This window comes from Bombina bombina, chromosome 9 (assembly GCF_027579735.1).
Source record: "Bombina bombina isolate aBomBom1 chromosome 9, aBomBom1.pri, whole genome shotgun sequence".
Taxonomy (NCBI): Eukaryota; Metazoa; Chordata; class Amphibia; order Anura; family Bombinatoridae; genus Bombina; species Bombina bombina.
Genome location: NC_069507.1, coordinates 259,771,940 through 259,785,656, shown reverse-complemented (window position 1 = coordinate 259,785,656; position 13,717 = coordinate 259,771,940). Strand labels below are relative to the sequence as shown.

At 36.6% G+C, this 13,717-nt stretch overlaps 1 protein-coding gene across 1 annotated transcript; it reads right to left on the bottom strand.

Annotated features, from left to right (window-relative positions):
- Window positions 1–9,321: 9,321 nt before the first annotated feature.
- On the bottom strand, window positions 9,322–12,437 carry LOC128640551 (trypsin-like). Its single transcript, XM_053693020.1, has 5 exons — window positions 12,398–12,437; window positions 10,639–10,792; window positions 10,137–10,390; window positions 9,729–9,865; window positions 9,322–9,471 (listed from the first exon to the last, which is right to left on the bottom strand). The coding sequence occupies exons 1-5, from the start codon at window positions 12,435–12,437 to the stop codon at window positions 9,322–9,324; spliced, it is 735 nt and encodes a 244-aa protein (XP_053548995.1).
- Between the last annotated feature and the right edge of the window lie 1,280 nt (window positions 12,438–13,717).

Genomic DNA, 13,717 nt, shown 5'->3' with positions numbered 1-13,717 from the left:
ATAACAAATATAAAATTTACATAGTGATCATATGTGCATTTAGCTCTTTTTCATTTTCAGTTTTCCAAAGAGTTCTTGCATATGAGATATGTGTTCTGTTCCTTGTAGTTGGAGTATCATAACTACATCTAAAGTAACCTCAGTCCAAATGAGGCATGTGTAAGAAGATTCTCCAAGAGTGAGAAGAAAGAATAAAGAGAGAGAGGAAAAAAAAAAAAAAAAAAAAACGGGGGGGGGGGGGGGGGGAAGAGGAATGAAAGGGGGACGGTGGGGAGAGGGAATCTTATATGGTGCAATTCCAGACTGCCAGGATCATCTCATGGGTATCAAGTTTATCTATTTTAAGATAATGGTATCTTTCTAGCGTGATGAGTTCCAGTACTTGTCTCCTCCACTCCTCAACAGATGGAACGCTCTGCGTCTTCCACCTCTTGGGAATGAGTTTTTTTGCTCCTGTGATCATTATCGACAGAAGTGCAAGCTTTGCTGGTTCGGCAATTTTGGGTAGCGAGCAAAACAAGATGCTTTCTAGTGTATTTGGTATGTGAGTGTTCAGTATTTGTGACATAATGAGAAAAACATTCTCCCAGAAAGTTTGCAGTCTGGGGCAGGACCACCAAACATGTGTCAGTGTGCCCTCTTCTCCACAGCCTCTCCAACAGGTGCTACTTAGGGATGGAAACATTTTGTGGAGTCTAGATGGGGTAAGGTACCATCGACTCAGTAACTTTATATGAATTTCCTGAATAGTGGAAGACACCGATGAGCGTTTTGTTAGCTCAAAAACCCTAGCCCATGAGTCAGGATCGATGTCCTGGGATAATTCTTTATGCCAACCCATTGTGTAAGAAGGCAGAGTAGTCTGGTCTGTAGTTGAGGTTATTTTATATACTAGTGATATGAGGTGTCTCGGTGTATTCGAGAGAATGCATAGTTTTTCAAATGGAGTCATTTCTCGGCCTAGTTCGTTCCGGTATTTGTGGTGAGATATGAAGTGAAGTAACTGATGGAAATTTAGCCATGAAGAGAAAATCTCTCCATGTTCCTCAGCTATTTGGGCATGGGTTTTAATCTTGTTGTGTTCCTTAAGGAATTGCATGGATCCTGTTTTAAGGCTGTACGGTGGTTTATTACGGAAGCCTATGCCATGGAACGGGAGCTCCACGTTTTCTATGATCGGTGTGAGGGGAGAGTGTCTGGATGGATGAGATATGGGTGCTTGTGGCTAGTGTTTTATCCCATTCAGTGAGAATTTCCTTCGTTATGGTGTATTTGTTTACCAGCTTTGGTCTATGTAAAGGGGAGGTCCATGCTAGTGTGCCCATGTTATTTATTGAGAATATTTGTCTATCTAGTTGTAGCCAAGCTTTATCTGTTCTATTGTGGGACCACTCGATTATTCGTTGTAGTAGTATTGCTTTCCTATACGCTTCTAGATTTGGCAGGCCTAATCCTCCCCTATCTCTTGGCATGTACATGGTCTTTTTTGGAACCCTGGGCCTAATGTTTGCCCATATATACTGTTCTATTATAGCTTGTAATTCCTTTATATAACCTCTTTGTAGAGGGATTGGGAGGGCCTGAAGAACATATAGGATTCTAGGGAGGATATTCATTTTGAATACGCCTATCCTCCCCAGCCATGACAGGGGTTTGTTTTTCCAACTAGATAGGTCCCTGACAATGTTGTTTTTTAAGGGGATGTAATTATATCTGAAAAGGTCTTGTATACAGGGGGTCAGGAATACTCCTAGATATTTAAGTTTATGGTGTGCTATCTGTACATGGTATTTCTCCTTCAAGTTGTGTATATGTTGGGCCTGTGTGTTGATGTTCATTAATTCAGACTTATTTAAATTTAGGAGGAAATTAGAGACTGCCCCATACGAATCTAGTTCTTTCAATAGCTCGGGTATTGAGGATTCTGCTTCGGTTAATGTGAAAAGGACATCGTCTGCATATACGATTGCTTATGTTCCTTATCTCCTACCACGATGCCTTTAATTTTATAATTTAATCGAATCTTATGTGCTAACACCTCAATAGATATGGCAAACAGTAATGGTGAGAGTGGGCATCCCTGCCTCGTCCCGTTACTAATGCTGAATGAATTGGAGAGCGTCCCATTGACTCGGACCCTCGCATTTGGGGTGGAATAAAGCGCCATTGTCATGTTGAGAAAAGCCTTTGGAATTCCCATCTCTTTCATCGCTCTTTGCAGAAAAGGCCACCCCACCCTGTCAAAGGCCTTCTCTGCGTCTGTCGAGAATAATACCATAGGGATCCCTGCAACTTTTGCGTGATTTATTAACTGAATGACTTTAGTTATATTGTCCCTCGCCTCTCTTCCTGGGACAAACCCCACCTGGTCGTTTGCAATTAAGTTGGGTAATGTTCTGTTCAACCTATTCGCTAGAATCTTTGCCAATATTTTCATGTCTGTATTGATCAGAGAGATAGGTCTAAAGTTTCCTGGGCATGTTGCTGGCCGTCCTGGCTTGGTAAGAACCGTTATGTGTGCTTCTAAAAGATTCCTGGCTAATCTTGGTTCTTCTCTAAGTTTATTAAATAATTGTAACATATGAGGGGCTAAGACTTCCCCGCATTTTTTGTAATATGTTGGTGTAAAACCATCTGGGCCGGGGCTTTTCCCTGACGGCGTGTCTTTAATGGCTTGTTGCAGTTCCTCTATGGTTATATTAGCTGATAATGAGTTGACTGTGTCTTAGGCTATTTTAGGGAGCTCTAAGTCTTTAAAGTATTGGTTTAAGTTTTCTTCAAGTAATGCATCTTCCTGTGTACTGTTGTCTTTTAAGTTGTATAATTTACTATAATAGTTCCTGAAGGTATGTGCAATTGAAGAGCTATCTTTTACTATTTTACCGTCAGGTGTCTCTAGTGTGTGAACATAGGTATTTAATTGTTTCCTCCTCAAGGTTCTGGCTAAAATCTTACCTGGTTTGTTTCCCCCTTCAAAATAATACTGTTTAAGAGATATTGCTGTCCTTTGATGTATTTCAGTCAAGTGTTGCTTCAATGCTACCCTTGTGTCAGAGAGTTCTGTTAGGATTTTATTGTTGGCTGGGTTTTGTTTGTGAGCTGACTCTAATGAGCTAACTTTTTGTAAGAGTTCAGTGTGTTTTTCTCGTGCTAGTCTGTTCAGTTTGGATTTGTGTTTTATTATTATCCCTCTGAGTACAGTTTTATGAGCTTCCCACTCTACCTGTTGGGAGGAAGTAGTGTGTGTATTCAAGTCAAAATATTCGACAATATGTTTTTGAATTGTCTCTAACAGTTTTGAGTCGTTTAGGAGGGAGTCATCCAATCTCCAGATTTTGTGGGAGATCGGGACGTCAGGCCAGATCACCTTGCAGGTGACTGGGGCGTGGTCGGACCATGTTATGGTTCCTATGTCGCAATCATTTGTGATAGATAATCCTTGTGTGTCTGTATATATATGGTCAATTCTGGTGTAACTGTTATGAGGGTTAGAATAAAATGTATAATCTCGGTCTAGGGGATGCAAAGTCCTCCAAATGTCGTGAAGTGTGAGGCTGTGGAAGATATTTTTGATGGCTCTTAGTTTCTTATGAGGAATACTCAATGACCCCCTGGAGGAGTCCAAATGGGGCTCCAGAGAGACATTAAAATCCCCCGCCAAGAATACTACTCCCTTGGCATGGTCCAGATATAGGTTAGAGATTTTTTTGAAAAACCCGGTGTGAGTCTGACTTGGGGCGTATATATTAATTAAGGTGATATGGTGGCCATATAGTAGACCAGAAAGCAGAAGATATCTGCCCTCAGGGTCTTTTTCCGTGTGGAGTATATTCACCGGTAGGGATCTGTGGAACAGTATGCCCACACCGGCTTTTTTGGCATTTAGGTTTTTTTCCCCTCTGAAAATGTGTTTCTTGGAACATTAAGATGTGGCTATTAAGTTTATTTAGTTCTCTAAACGCTATAGAGCATTTACCAGGATTATTTAAGCCTTTAGCATTAATTGTAGTGATTTGTAGCGTGTGATCCTGGAATTTACTAATTTTGGGTTGCATCTTGGTATGTGGAAGGAGAGGATGGAGGGATCAAGGGAAAAAAAAAAAAAAAAAGAGGAAAGAATGGATATTCAAGTAGATAGAGATCAAGGGGAGAAGGATATTAGAAAAAGTGAGATGAAGAATAGCCCAAGAGTGGGTTAAGTTACAAGTTGTTTCAAAGGTATAGTAATATCTAGATATCACTATCCAAGAAATATAGACGTAAGTGAACAGGAAATGTATCAAATGTAGCAAATAATACTAATGCAACAATTAGGGGTAGTAGACCCTTGTACGGCAAATAACAAACATTAATTTAACAAATAATACAAATCCAGCGTTGAATGAGGAGTGATGGGAGGGAGGGATGGTGGGGGGTTGGGATGGGAGGGGGAGAGGCAGTGGGGAAGAGGGGAGGGGACATTCAGCAGTGAGGTAGAATATACTGATTGTGCAATCATATAGGTACCTTTTGATAAAACATTATCGTGAGCATTTTCTATCTAAGTAACTCTCTAATAAAGAAACAATATATGAACAACCTAACATTCAGGTCAATTAAAATGCTATCAACCTATCATCTTGTATAAACATTTCTCTATTTTATCATTATGACTATGAGAAGATGTGGGCCCTTTAAAGTCAAACCCAAACCCATCTAAACTACAAATCTTTTAACGGATAGTCTCATAGTGTTCTTTTACATAGTCCTTCATATAATTGCCCTAACAAAACTTTTGTTTACTCATCTGAGTCGTGGTCATCCATGGTCTCGGCAGGTCTGCTTGTCTCCCCCCTTGGCGGGGGCTGCACAGTTTTTTCTGTACTGTCCGATAGAGCCAAGTCCTTGTAGAAAAGTTGAGGATCGGTGCCTGGCCTGTAGATGACTGTCCTATTGTTATGATTAACAATAATGGATACCGGGAAACCCCATCGGTACTGTACTTTGTTCCTGCGAAGGTGAGAAGTTATGTGGGATAGTTCTCTACGTTTCTGTAGTGTGACTGGAGATAGATCTGTAAAAATCTGTATTTCCTCCCCTACATGCGTAATAGGGTGTTTGGTTCTGGCATTCTGAAGGATCTCCTCCTTGTCCTTAAAACTTAGAAATTTAACTATAATGTCTCTAGGCGGAGCTTTCAGCGGCGGCTTAGGCCGAAGTGCCCTGTGGGCTCTTTCAATTGGAACCTCATTAGCTGTAGGAGTACCCTTTATCACCCTAAAAAGGGCCTGGAGATATCCTTCTATTGCAGGAGGATGTACAGTTTCTGATATGCCCCTAAATCTGAGATTGTTGCGTCTGCAACGGTTGTCTAGATCCTCCATTTTATCAGTTAGGTAATAAACTTGTTCAGCTTGACTCTTTAACTCCTCAGTGTTGTGCTTTATATTCTCTGTAATGGAACCTTGCTGTCCCTCCACTGTTCTTACTCTTTGATCCAAAGCACTTAAATCTTTTCTGAGATCCCCAAAAAGATTTCTCATTTCTTGCAAGACTCCCTGGATATCCTCTTTTGAGGAAAGGTGTTGTATGTCATTTTTTGTGATGAAAGGAGACTGTGATGCATCATTATGAGAGGCTTGAGTTGTAGTGGCATCTTGTTTGCTGGCCATGCTGTCTACAGAGTTTTCTGTCCTGTTTTCTAGTGGCTTTAGATAGTGGCTGAGAGAATTGGAGGAAGTAGTTTTCCCTAATTTATTCTGCCTTTTACAAGGCATTACATTAAACACTGTTGTTTAGAGGGGCAAGGATTGGTGTTATTTGTAAAGTGTCTTTTAAGGAGAAAACAGCTTTACTGTCTTGTAGGTAATGGTTATATTTCTGGATGATGTATTAAAAAGAGGCTTATAGAGGGTCTGTATATGAGCTTTTAGGAAGAATTTGTCTGCCCTTTTGCTTGTGAGAGGAATCAGATAACCACGTGTGTATTAAAGCTTGCTATTCAGTGTTTCTGCCTTTATGCCTCTGTTCTCACCGGGTCGCTGAAGTGTTTTATGCACCGGTATTAAGGGCTCCTCAGCCAGCTATGCAGTTTGTGTTATCCGAAAAAAACCCTTTTGGGGAATTGTGTACTCCTACTTATGTCCCTGTGTCACAGCGCAATAAGCGCGCAAGAAGTGTTCCTTCTTTAAGGATTCCCCCTTAGTTAGTGCTTACCCGCACATCAGTAGCCTTGCGGTCAGGATGAGGAGGTCGGCGGGTTAGGAAAGGAGCTGGTAAGATCCGTTATGTTTCCAGATGTTTTCTCTGTTATGCGCCTCTGTCGTTCATTAAGTAGTCCCGCTGCCACGTGAGGCCTGATGTATACGGAGGATATGAATGCACTCCTCTACTGCTGCAAATTACCTCTCCGGTGCCTTTAACTTGTCGATTCTTATACTCTGGTTGTTAATCGCTGTGTCCCCTATTTTGGGAAAGGGTTATGGGGAATAAAACTGGATTTTTGCTGTTTTTGCCTACATGGGTGATTGGAGCCCTCTCAGTGTGCGGCCATCTCCCTGCTTGGCCAGACTCCGCCCCGTTAAACCCTTTTTTAAAAAAAAAAAATCAATATAAAAGATACTTTTTATTATAAAATGTGTATATATGAGTGTAATACTTTATTTGAAAATGTTTTGCATGTCTTTTGTGAAACTTTATTTTAACATTAACACTTTAATTCAGCACTATTTTGTCTTTCGCTCTAGTGCAACCCCTAATTTTCAACTGCTAATATCAGCAATATTTAGTGTGGTCTCAATCTTCAAAGAAAGAAAAGGACGCACTAAACCTTCTCTGGTAAATTTGTTTTACCATGGAATTGTAAAATCAATTTGTGACCTAATTTTAGTGCATGACCCCACATTTCTAAGTCATCCATTCCATGACAACCCAAAGAAAACAAGACCACCAGTTTATGGGGAAGAAAAGGCAGCAGCTTATTTATTTATAAACAATCAACAAGTTAAACTTTTATTATAAACATTTATAACCTTTCTTTATCTTAAAATGCACACAGTGCTTGCTTATTGTCCTCTCTCTAAGCCCCCACCCTCTTTTTGGGGCGGAGCGTACACCATCACTTTTCTTCCTGTTACCAACAACCGTACCAGCCATTATCCATCAGGCGTAAGCCTCAATAGACAAGCACCCCGCCATAGCTGCGACAACCAACCTCTTCAAGCCCTAATTTGGGGAGGGTGGGCGGGCAAACACCTCCTTCCGTGCTGCTCCTGGGCTTATTTATGATGTACCTCTTCAGGGGAGGGATATTTAACACTTTCACTTAAACTCCAGCCCATTTCTTAGAACCTTCCATTCCTTTAATTAAGTGGGGGTCAAATGTGCCCTTATTCCACTTCTGTCAACCGGGCTTTTCTTTCCAGTGATATTGATATCACATCCAGCAGTAGCATTAGAGCTCCACTTGTAATTTGGGTCTAAGTGTGCTTTAGTTCCAAAATGTAATACATTAAGATAAACACCATCCTGCCCTAAAGTATTCCTAGAAGGCCAGATTTCTTGGAGTGTTGATTCATCTATTTTCAGATAGGACTGATATTGTTAGGGCTTATGTATTTGAGAAAACCTGCATTAATATTATGTAACAACTATCGAAAGCTATATGGCATCTTATAGTTTAGAGCTATATGGCATCTTATAGTTTAGAGCTATATGGCATCTTATAGTTTAGAGCTATATGGCATCTTATAGTTTAGAATTTTTATTTATTCTAAGGTTTAACAACATCCTTGACACATTTCAGAGGATATTTGTATTTTAAAGCCATATTTAATTTTCTGGAGCATATTTGGTTGATGTTCTTATTTGCAAGTTTATTTCGGTATTCATCTTCCAAATATTTAAGCAATTCTTGATTTCATTTAATCTTAATTTTAGATACAGATCCCTTCAAGTGAATGGCTGCTTTTCTGGGGAATGCTGCTGGTAGAGGGCTGATTAAACCTCAAATAGCAAAAGTTCCTGATTAGTTAAAGTACCTTTAAATACAGTATAATTGCATAAAAAACAAGGTCATAATAAAAAGACGATGCAATAGCACTTATTCTGAATTTTAAATGAGCAGTACATTTTTTTTCTGTCAAAATTCACAATTTACTTCAACTTGCCGGACCCTGTATCATGTGACAGCCATTGGTCAATTACAGACTCGTGTATGCATAACCTGTAAACTTCTGTGCATGCTCAGTAGTAGCTGGTAATCGCTTACCAAGTGAAAATAGTTTTTTTTGTGTAATTATGTGAGAGGAACTTGTTATAGTAAGTGATGATACATAAGACCTGCTTTAGTGAATAAAGTTGGAACTTCCCCATATTTAATGCTTTGTGAATACTTGCATATAGTCAAATAGTGACCCTTTTTTTCAGAAGGCTTTACATTTATAAATTAGGATTTCACCTTAATTAGAAGCTGGTCATTCCTACATATGTATTTTCAATATGTGTGAGAAACCAGGGCATCTTCATTAGGTATCAGATGCAAGTGTACTCCTGAATTCAACCCAAAGTTTCAGTGATGTACAAAAATAGATGTTCAGTGCACACCCCAAACCTTCATCAATTTTACAACTTTTCACATTTAAACACAAACATTTGTGTTTCAATTTAAAGGGACACTGAACCCAATTTTTTTCTTTGTGATTCAGATAGAGCATGAAACTTTAAGCAACTTTCTAATTTACTCCTATTATCAAATGTTCTTCATTCTCTTGCTATCTTTATTTGAAATGCAAGAATGTAAGTTTAGACGCCGGCCCATTTTTGGTGAACAACCTGGGTTGTCCTTGCTGATTGGTGGATATATTTAACCACAATAAAAAAGTGCTGTCCAGAGTTCTGAACCAAAAAAACCCCTTAGATGGCTTCTTTTTCAAATAAAGATAGCAAGAGAACGAAGAAAAATTAATAGGAGTAAATTGCTTAAAATTGCATGCTCTATCTGAATCACAAAATAAAAAAAATTGGGTTCAGTGTCCCTTTAACTTTCTGTTGCTACTTCACGCTGCATTTTAATACTTTACCCTTTGCCTTGGCTTTCCCTGCTTATTATTATTATTATTATTATTATATCTCTTAATAATGCATTGGATCATTTTGCCCCTTTTTAAGTGTAAAGCTTCCCTTTAAAGTCCTAAAATATGTGCAAAATTATACTTATATATACACAAGACTCAATTCATAAGACATGTAAAATAAATAACCTATTTATTTAAAATATCCATGAGAAAGATCATCTTATGTTAAATTAAATCCAGTCAGGATATATCTCTTAATACAAGAGCTTTAGTTGGCAGCGATGGTGTTCTGGATCCAGGAGACGTAGTTGCAGACCTTGGTGTAGACACCAGGATAGTTCCTGAGAGCACAGCCATAGCCCCATGAGACAATACCCTGCAGCTGTCCGTTACACACCACAGGTCCACCGGAGTCACCCTGAAAGAAGGAAGATTATTATAACAGAGAATCCAACTCTTAATTATAATCTTAATCATATTAGTTGTGAGCATCTAAAGGAAAGTGTACACATATATGTCAAGTCTAAAATAAAATGTGTTTTATAGACTGTATCTATAAACAAATGTCAAACATAAAATAAATATGGAAATAAAATATTATCATTTGCAGAAGAAAAAAACTGCAATAATAATGCACTGTAAAAAAGCTCCATCTATGAGGACAGGCGATGTTACCTGGCAGGAATCCTTGCCACCTTCCAGATATCCAACACAGATCATGTTATTGGTAATCTCTCCTGGGTAGGCACCGGTACACTGGGCAGTAGTCAGGATGGGGGCGCTCACGCACTGCAGGAGATCTGGGTAGTTGGCTACAAATGAAACCATTAAATCATTAAGCAACTAGTTCAGATTCTACGTAGCCATGCAATAAGCTTTTCTTCTATGCTATTATTTTATACTAGATATACAAAATGATTCTCTAGCAGAAACACTGTACCCTTTATGTGGGTTTGCATATTCTCTGAGAAATAAACGTATTAAGCTGTGCTTTAAAAAGGAATAGCTCAAACAAGCAATGGCTTTAGCCTTAGATTTATTTATAGAACATGTTACACTGAATATTTAGTAATAGTTACTCACTGCCACTGCTGAGTGTGTTTCCCCAGCCAGAGATCAGACAGCTGGTGCCAGCCGCGGCACATCCAGAGGGCAAAGCTACAGCCTTCACATAGGAGTTCAGGGTGGCGGCAGAGGCGAGCTTGATGAGCATGATGTCATTGTCCAGGGTCCTGGAGTTGTAGCTGGCATGTCTGATGACCTTGGCAGAGTTGATGAACTGCTCTGTGCCCTCACTGGTAACGATGTTGTGCTCTCCCAGTCTGACCTGGATGCTCCTGCAGGTGTAATGAGATGGAAAATCAGAAAGGAATGTATAACACAGTCTTAAATAAAAATGCATTTTATAAAAGCAATAAATATAAAAGGCATATTTAAAGAATCCAGTCATGAGAAAAGTTGTAAAGCCTAATGAACTAAAGTTAACTCTTTAGAATTAAATAAAGAAATTAAAATACCTTTGAAAAGTACACAAAAAACAAACAATATAACTTATAACATAACGAAAACAATTCATGTAACTTACTTTTGGTAGCAGTGAGCAGCAGACACAACCCACAGGTTGTTAATCAAGGACCCACCACAGAAATGGTAACCGGAGTTCAGAGACACCTGATACGGGAGAGCATTTTTGCCACAGGTGTAACCTCCTACAATCTTATCATCATCATCAAATGCAGCTGTAGAGTAAGACATTTAAATAGATATTTTTATAGGAGTTACTAAAGGATGCTTTCTAACTAAGGGATGGTTTTAAAATAGGTGCCAGCATGGAATGTAATCACAGTATTATATTGTAATAAAATTATACAGAACAATATTAAACATAGTTTCCTAATTCATTTATTAAGAAAAATATTTTGAATGTTTGAGAGAACGTGCCATAAATAATGCTATACATATTTATTTCTGATATATGGTTTGTATATCAATGCTATTTACAATTTCTAAAATTACTATTTATATGTTTCTTTACAATAATTGTTAATAGTTTTAATTAAAAAAATGTCTATTAAAATTAATGCTGAATAAGTGTTTTAATTAAAAAAATAACAATTCAAAAATATAAAAATTAAAGTATGATGTATTTAATGTGTGACATACAATCAATACATCAATACAGGTAAACTTGATTTATTCATTCAATATTCATTTAGTACAGACAAATGGTTAGCTTATGTAATTTGTAATGAATTTTCAATAACATTCAACAATCCCTAATAAAATACTTGACATTTTTAAATATTTTAAATACAAAGTGGTTTTAGTGTTTCAAAAGAAAGGTTTTAGATACATAAAATAAATTATACATTTTCAATTTATAACTTAAATTTCATACACAACACATATCATATCCCACTAATCTGAAAGTAAAAGGCATGAATATATTTATTTATGTATTAGTTACAAAGAGTTAATATGATTATATCTACCCAGTTGTCAGAACTTCAGTACAGATTGTTCTGCTAAAGGCATTGACATAGCTGATTATTTTAATTGACACATTTAACTTCTTATCAGATAAATACCTGGATTAATTTATTATCTACTGATTGAATGTAATTTTTTTTAACTATTTTGCAAAGTAGAGCAAGTCTTTTAAATTTTGGGCAATAACAAAAGTTTTAGTTTATTTTGAGAAACTTTTTAAACTCACAATTTGGTATATTTGAGAGGGAAACAAGTCATTGAATATTTAAAAATAAAATGGAAAATTATTGAATACGGATATTATTGAAAAAACAGATTAGTTTTGTTTTTATTTTTGGACTTATTGACTTAAGATTATTATTATTAAGATTTCTCAGTGAGAGTATTTGCTTGTATGAAAAAATAATGGGGTGTCTGTTTTGTTATTTATACAATTTGCAGAAATCAAAATATAAAAATGACTATGTAGCTACATTTTTCAGTTGTATCACCCATTTCTATATTACACAGAGAGGCTTGGAGGAAATATGGTTTGTTACATTCCAACAAACGTTTAATGCGTACTGTTGTCTTTCAACTCATATTTGATATATTATCCTTTACCAAAATGAAACACCACATCTACTTTGCTTTTCTATATATTCCAATGCAAATTTTTACTCATTTTGCTTAACATATTATTTATTAATCGTATTGTGCAATTAATTTGCATTCTACTTAAAACAAAATAATATAAAAAATCTGCACTGGGTTATATGTAAATAATAATTTGATTGATAGAGAGATTGGTTGCTGCCTGGATTGAGTTCCTGTTATATTCTTCTGGAAATAATGTTTTCTATTTCAAAACTTACCAGCTACTCCCAGGAGCACACAGAGCAGAATAATCTTCATCATGGATATTTGTTAAGGAATAATTTTGTTGTAGACCAGCTTGGTATTTATACTATTTGTTAATGTTAATCATTCTACACCCAATACTTTTTTCCATTACCATATCACAGTATGGAAACATGATCTAGTTAATCTATACACAATGTATAGAGGTGACGAGGAAGTTTATCAACAAACTTGCTATTTTAGTTATAGAAGGTACGCAAAGAAGGTTATAGAAGGTACACAAGGAAGAGATAAGCTAGCTAAAGATATTTGTAAATAAATATAACAGACACTCATTTCACAGTTATTCTAAGAAAAAAAACCCACTGAGTACAGAATTACGCCTTTTGAAGAATTCATAAAATTATTTTATAACTCAATAACAAGTCTCTCCAAATATGTCACAGATTTTCACCCAATAGTCTAAGTACATGTTCTACACCACTGTTTGAGACCGATAACTATAGTAAAGTACAGAAGAAAGCTACACGTTAACGCACATTCATCAGCTTTTATGACCACCAGGACAATTTTAAGTATAGACACTCATCTATAAAGACATTTATTTTCTGAAATAAAAGAACAAATAAACAAACAAACTTTAAAGCACTAAACCCATAATAATAAAATATAGAGAAATTGGAAAATTATACTATAAACCAATGCAATTATTTCAAGTCAATTTACTGTGCTGGACTTTTGCTCAACACCTATGAATATTACAATGGTTAATTTTCAAAGATGCCGTTCATCATCTCTATTATTTATTTCTCCTGATGTATAAAGATATTATAATATGCAATACATCATAATACTGATATTTAATAACTAGCCAACAAACAAATAAAACAGAAACTCAAGTTCTTTGTGGATTTCATAGAGAGTTTAATTAAATTAGTTTATTAAAGGGACAGTAAAGTCCCATTTAAACTAGAGCATGTAATATTAAACAACATTCCAATTTACTTTTATCTTGGTATTTTTTGTTAAAAGCTAAAGCTATGTAGGCTTCTAGGCTGATTTCTAACTCTGGGGCTGTGAATAGCTAATAGCATGCACTGTTTGTTTATGTGTGCATTATAGATAACATTGTGCTCATTCTAGTGGAGTTATTTAAGAGTCACTCTAACTAACGGGAATGCAAGTCTGTCAAAAAATCTGAGGAGTCAGTCTGCAAAAGCTTAGATACAAGGTAATCACAGAGGTAAAAAGTATATTTCTATAACTGTGTTGGTTATGCAAAACTGGGGAATGGTAAATAAAGGGATTAGCTTTCTTTTTTAAAAATAACAAAT

Excerpts from the sequence above, each read along its gene's own strand:
- LOC128640551 (XM_053693020.1), bottom strand. The coding sequence starts at position 12,437 with ATGAAGATTATTCTGCTCTGTGTGCTCCTGGGAGTAGCTG. Across the intron at positions 10,793-12,397 it reads TGTGCTCCTGGGAGTAGCTG|CTGCATTTGATGATGATGAT; the intron begins GTAAGTTTTGAA and ends CTTACTCTACAG. Across the intron at positions 10,391-10,638 it reads GCTGCTCACTGCTACCAAAA|GAGCATCCAGGTCAGACTGG; the intron begins GTAAGTTACATG and ends TTACACCTGCAG.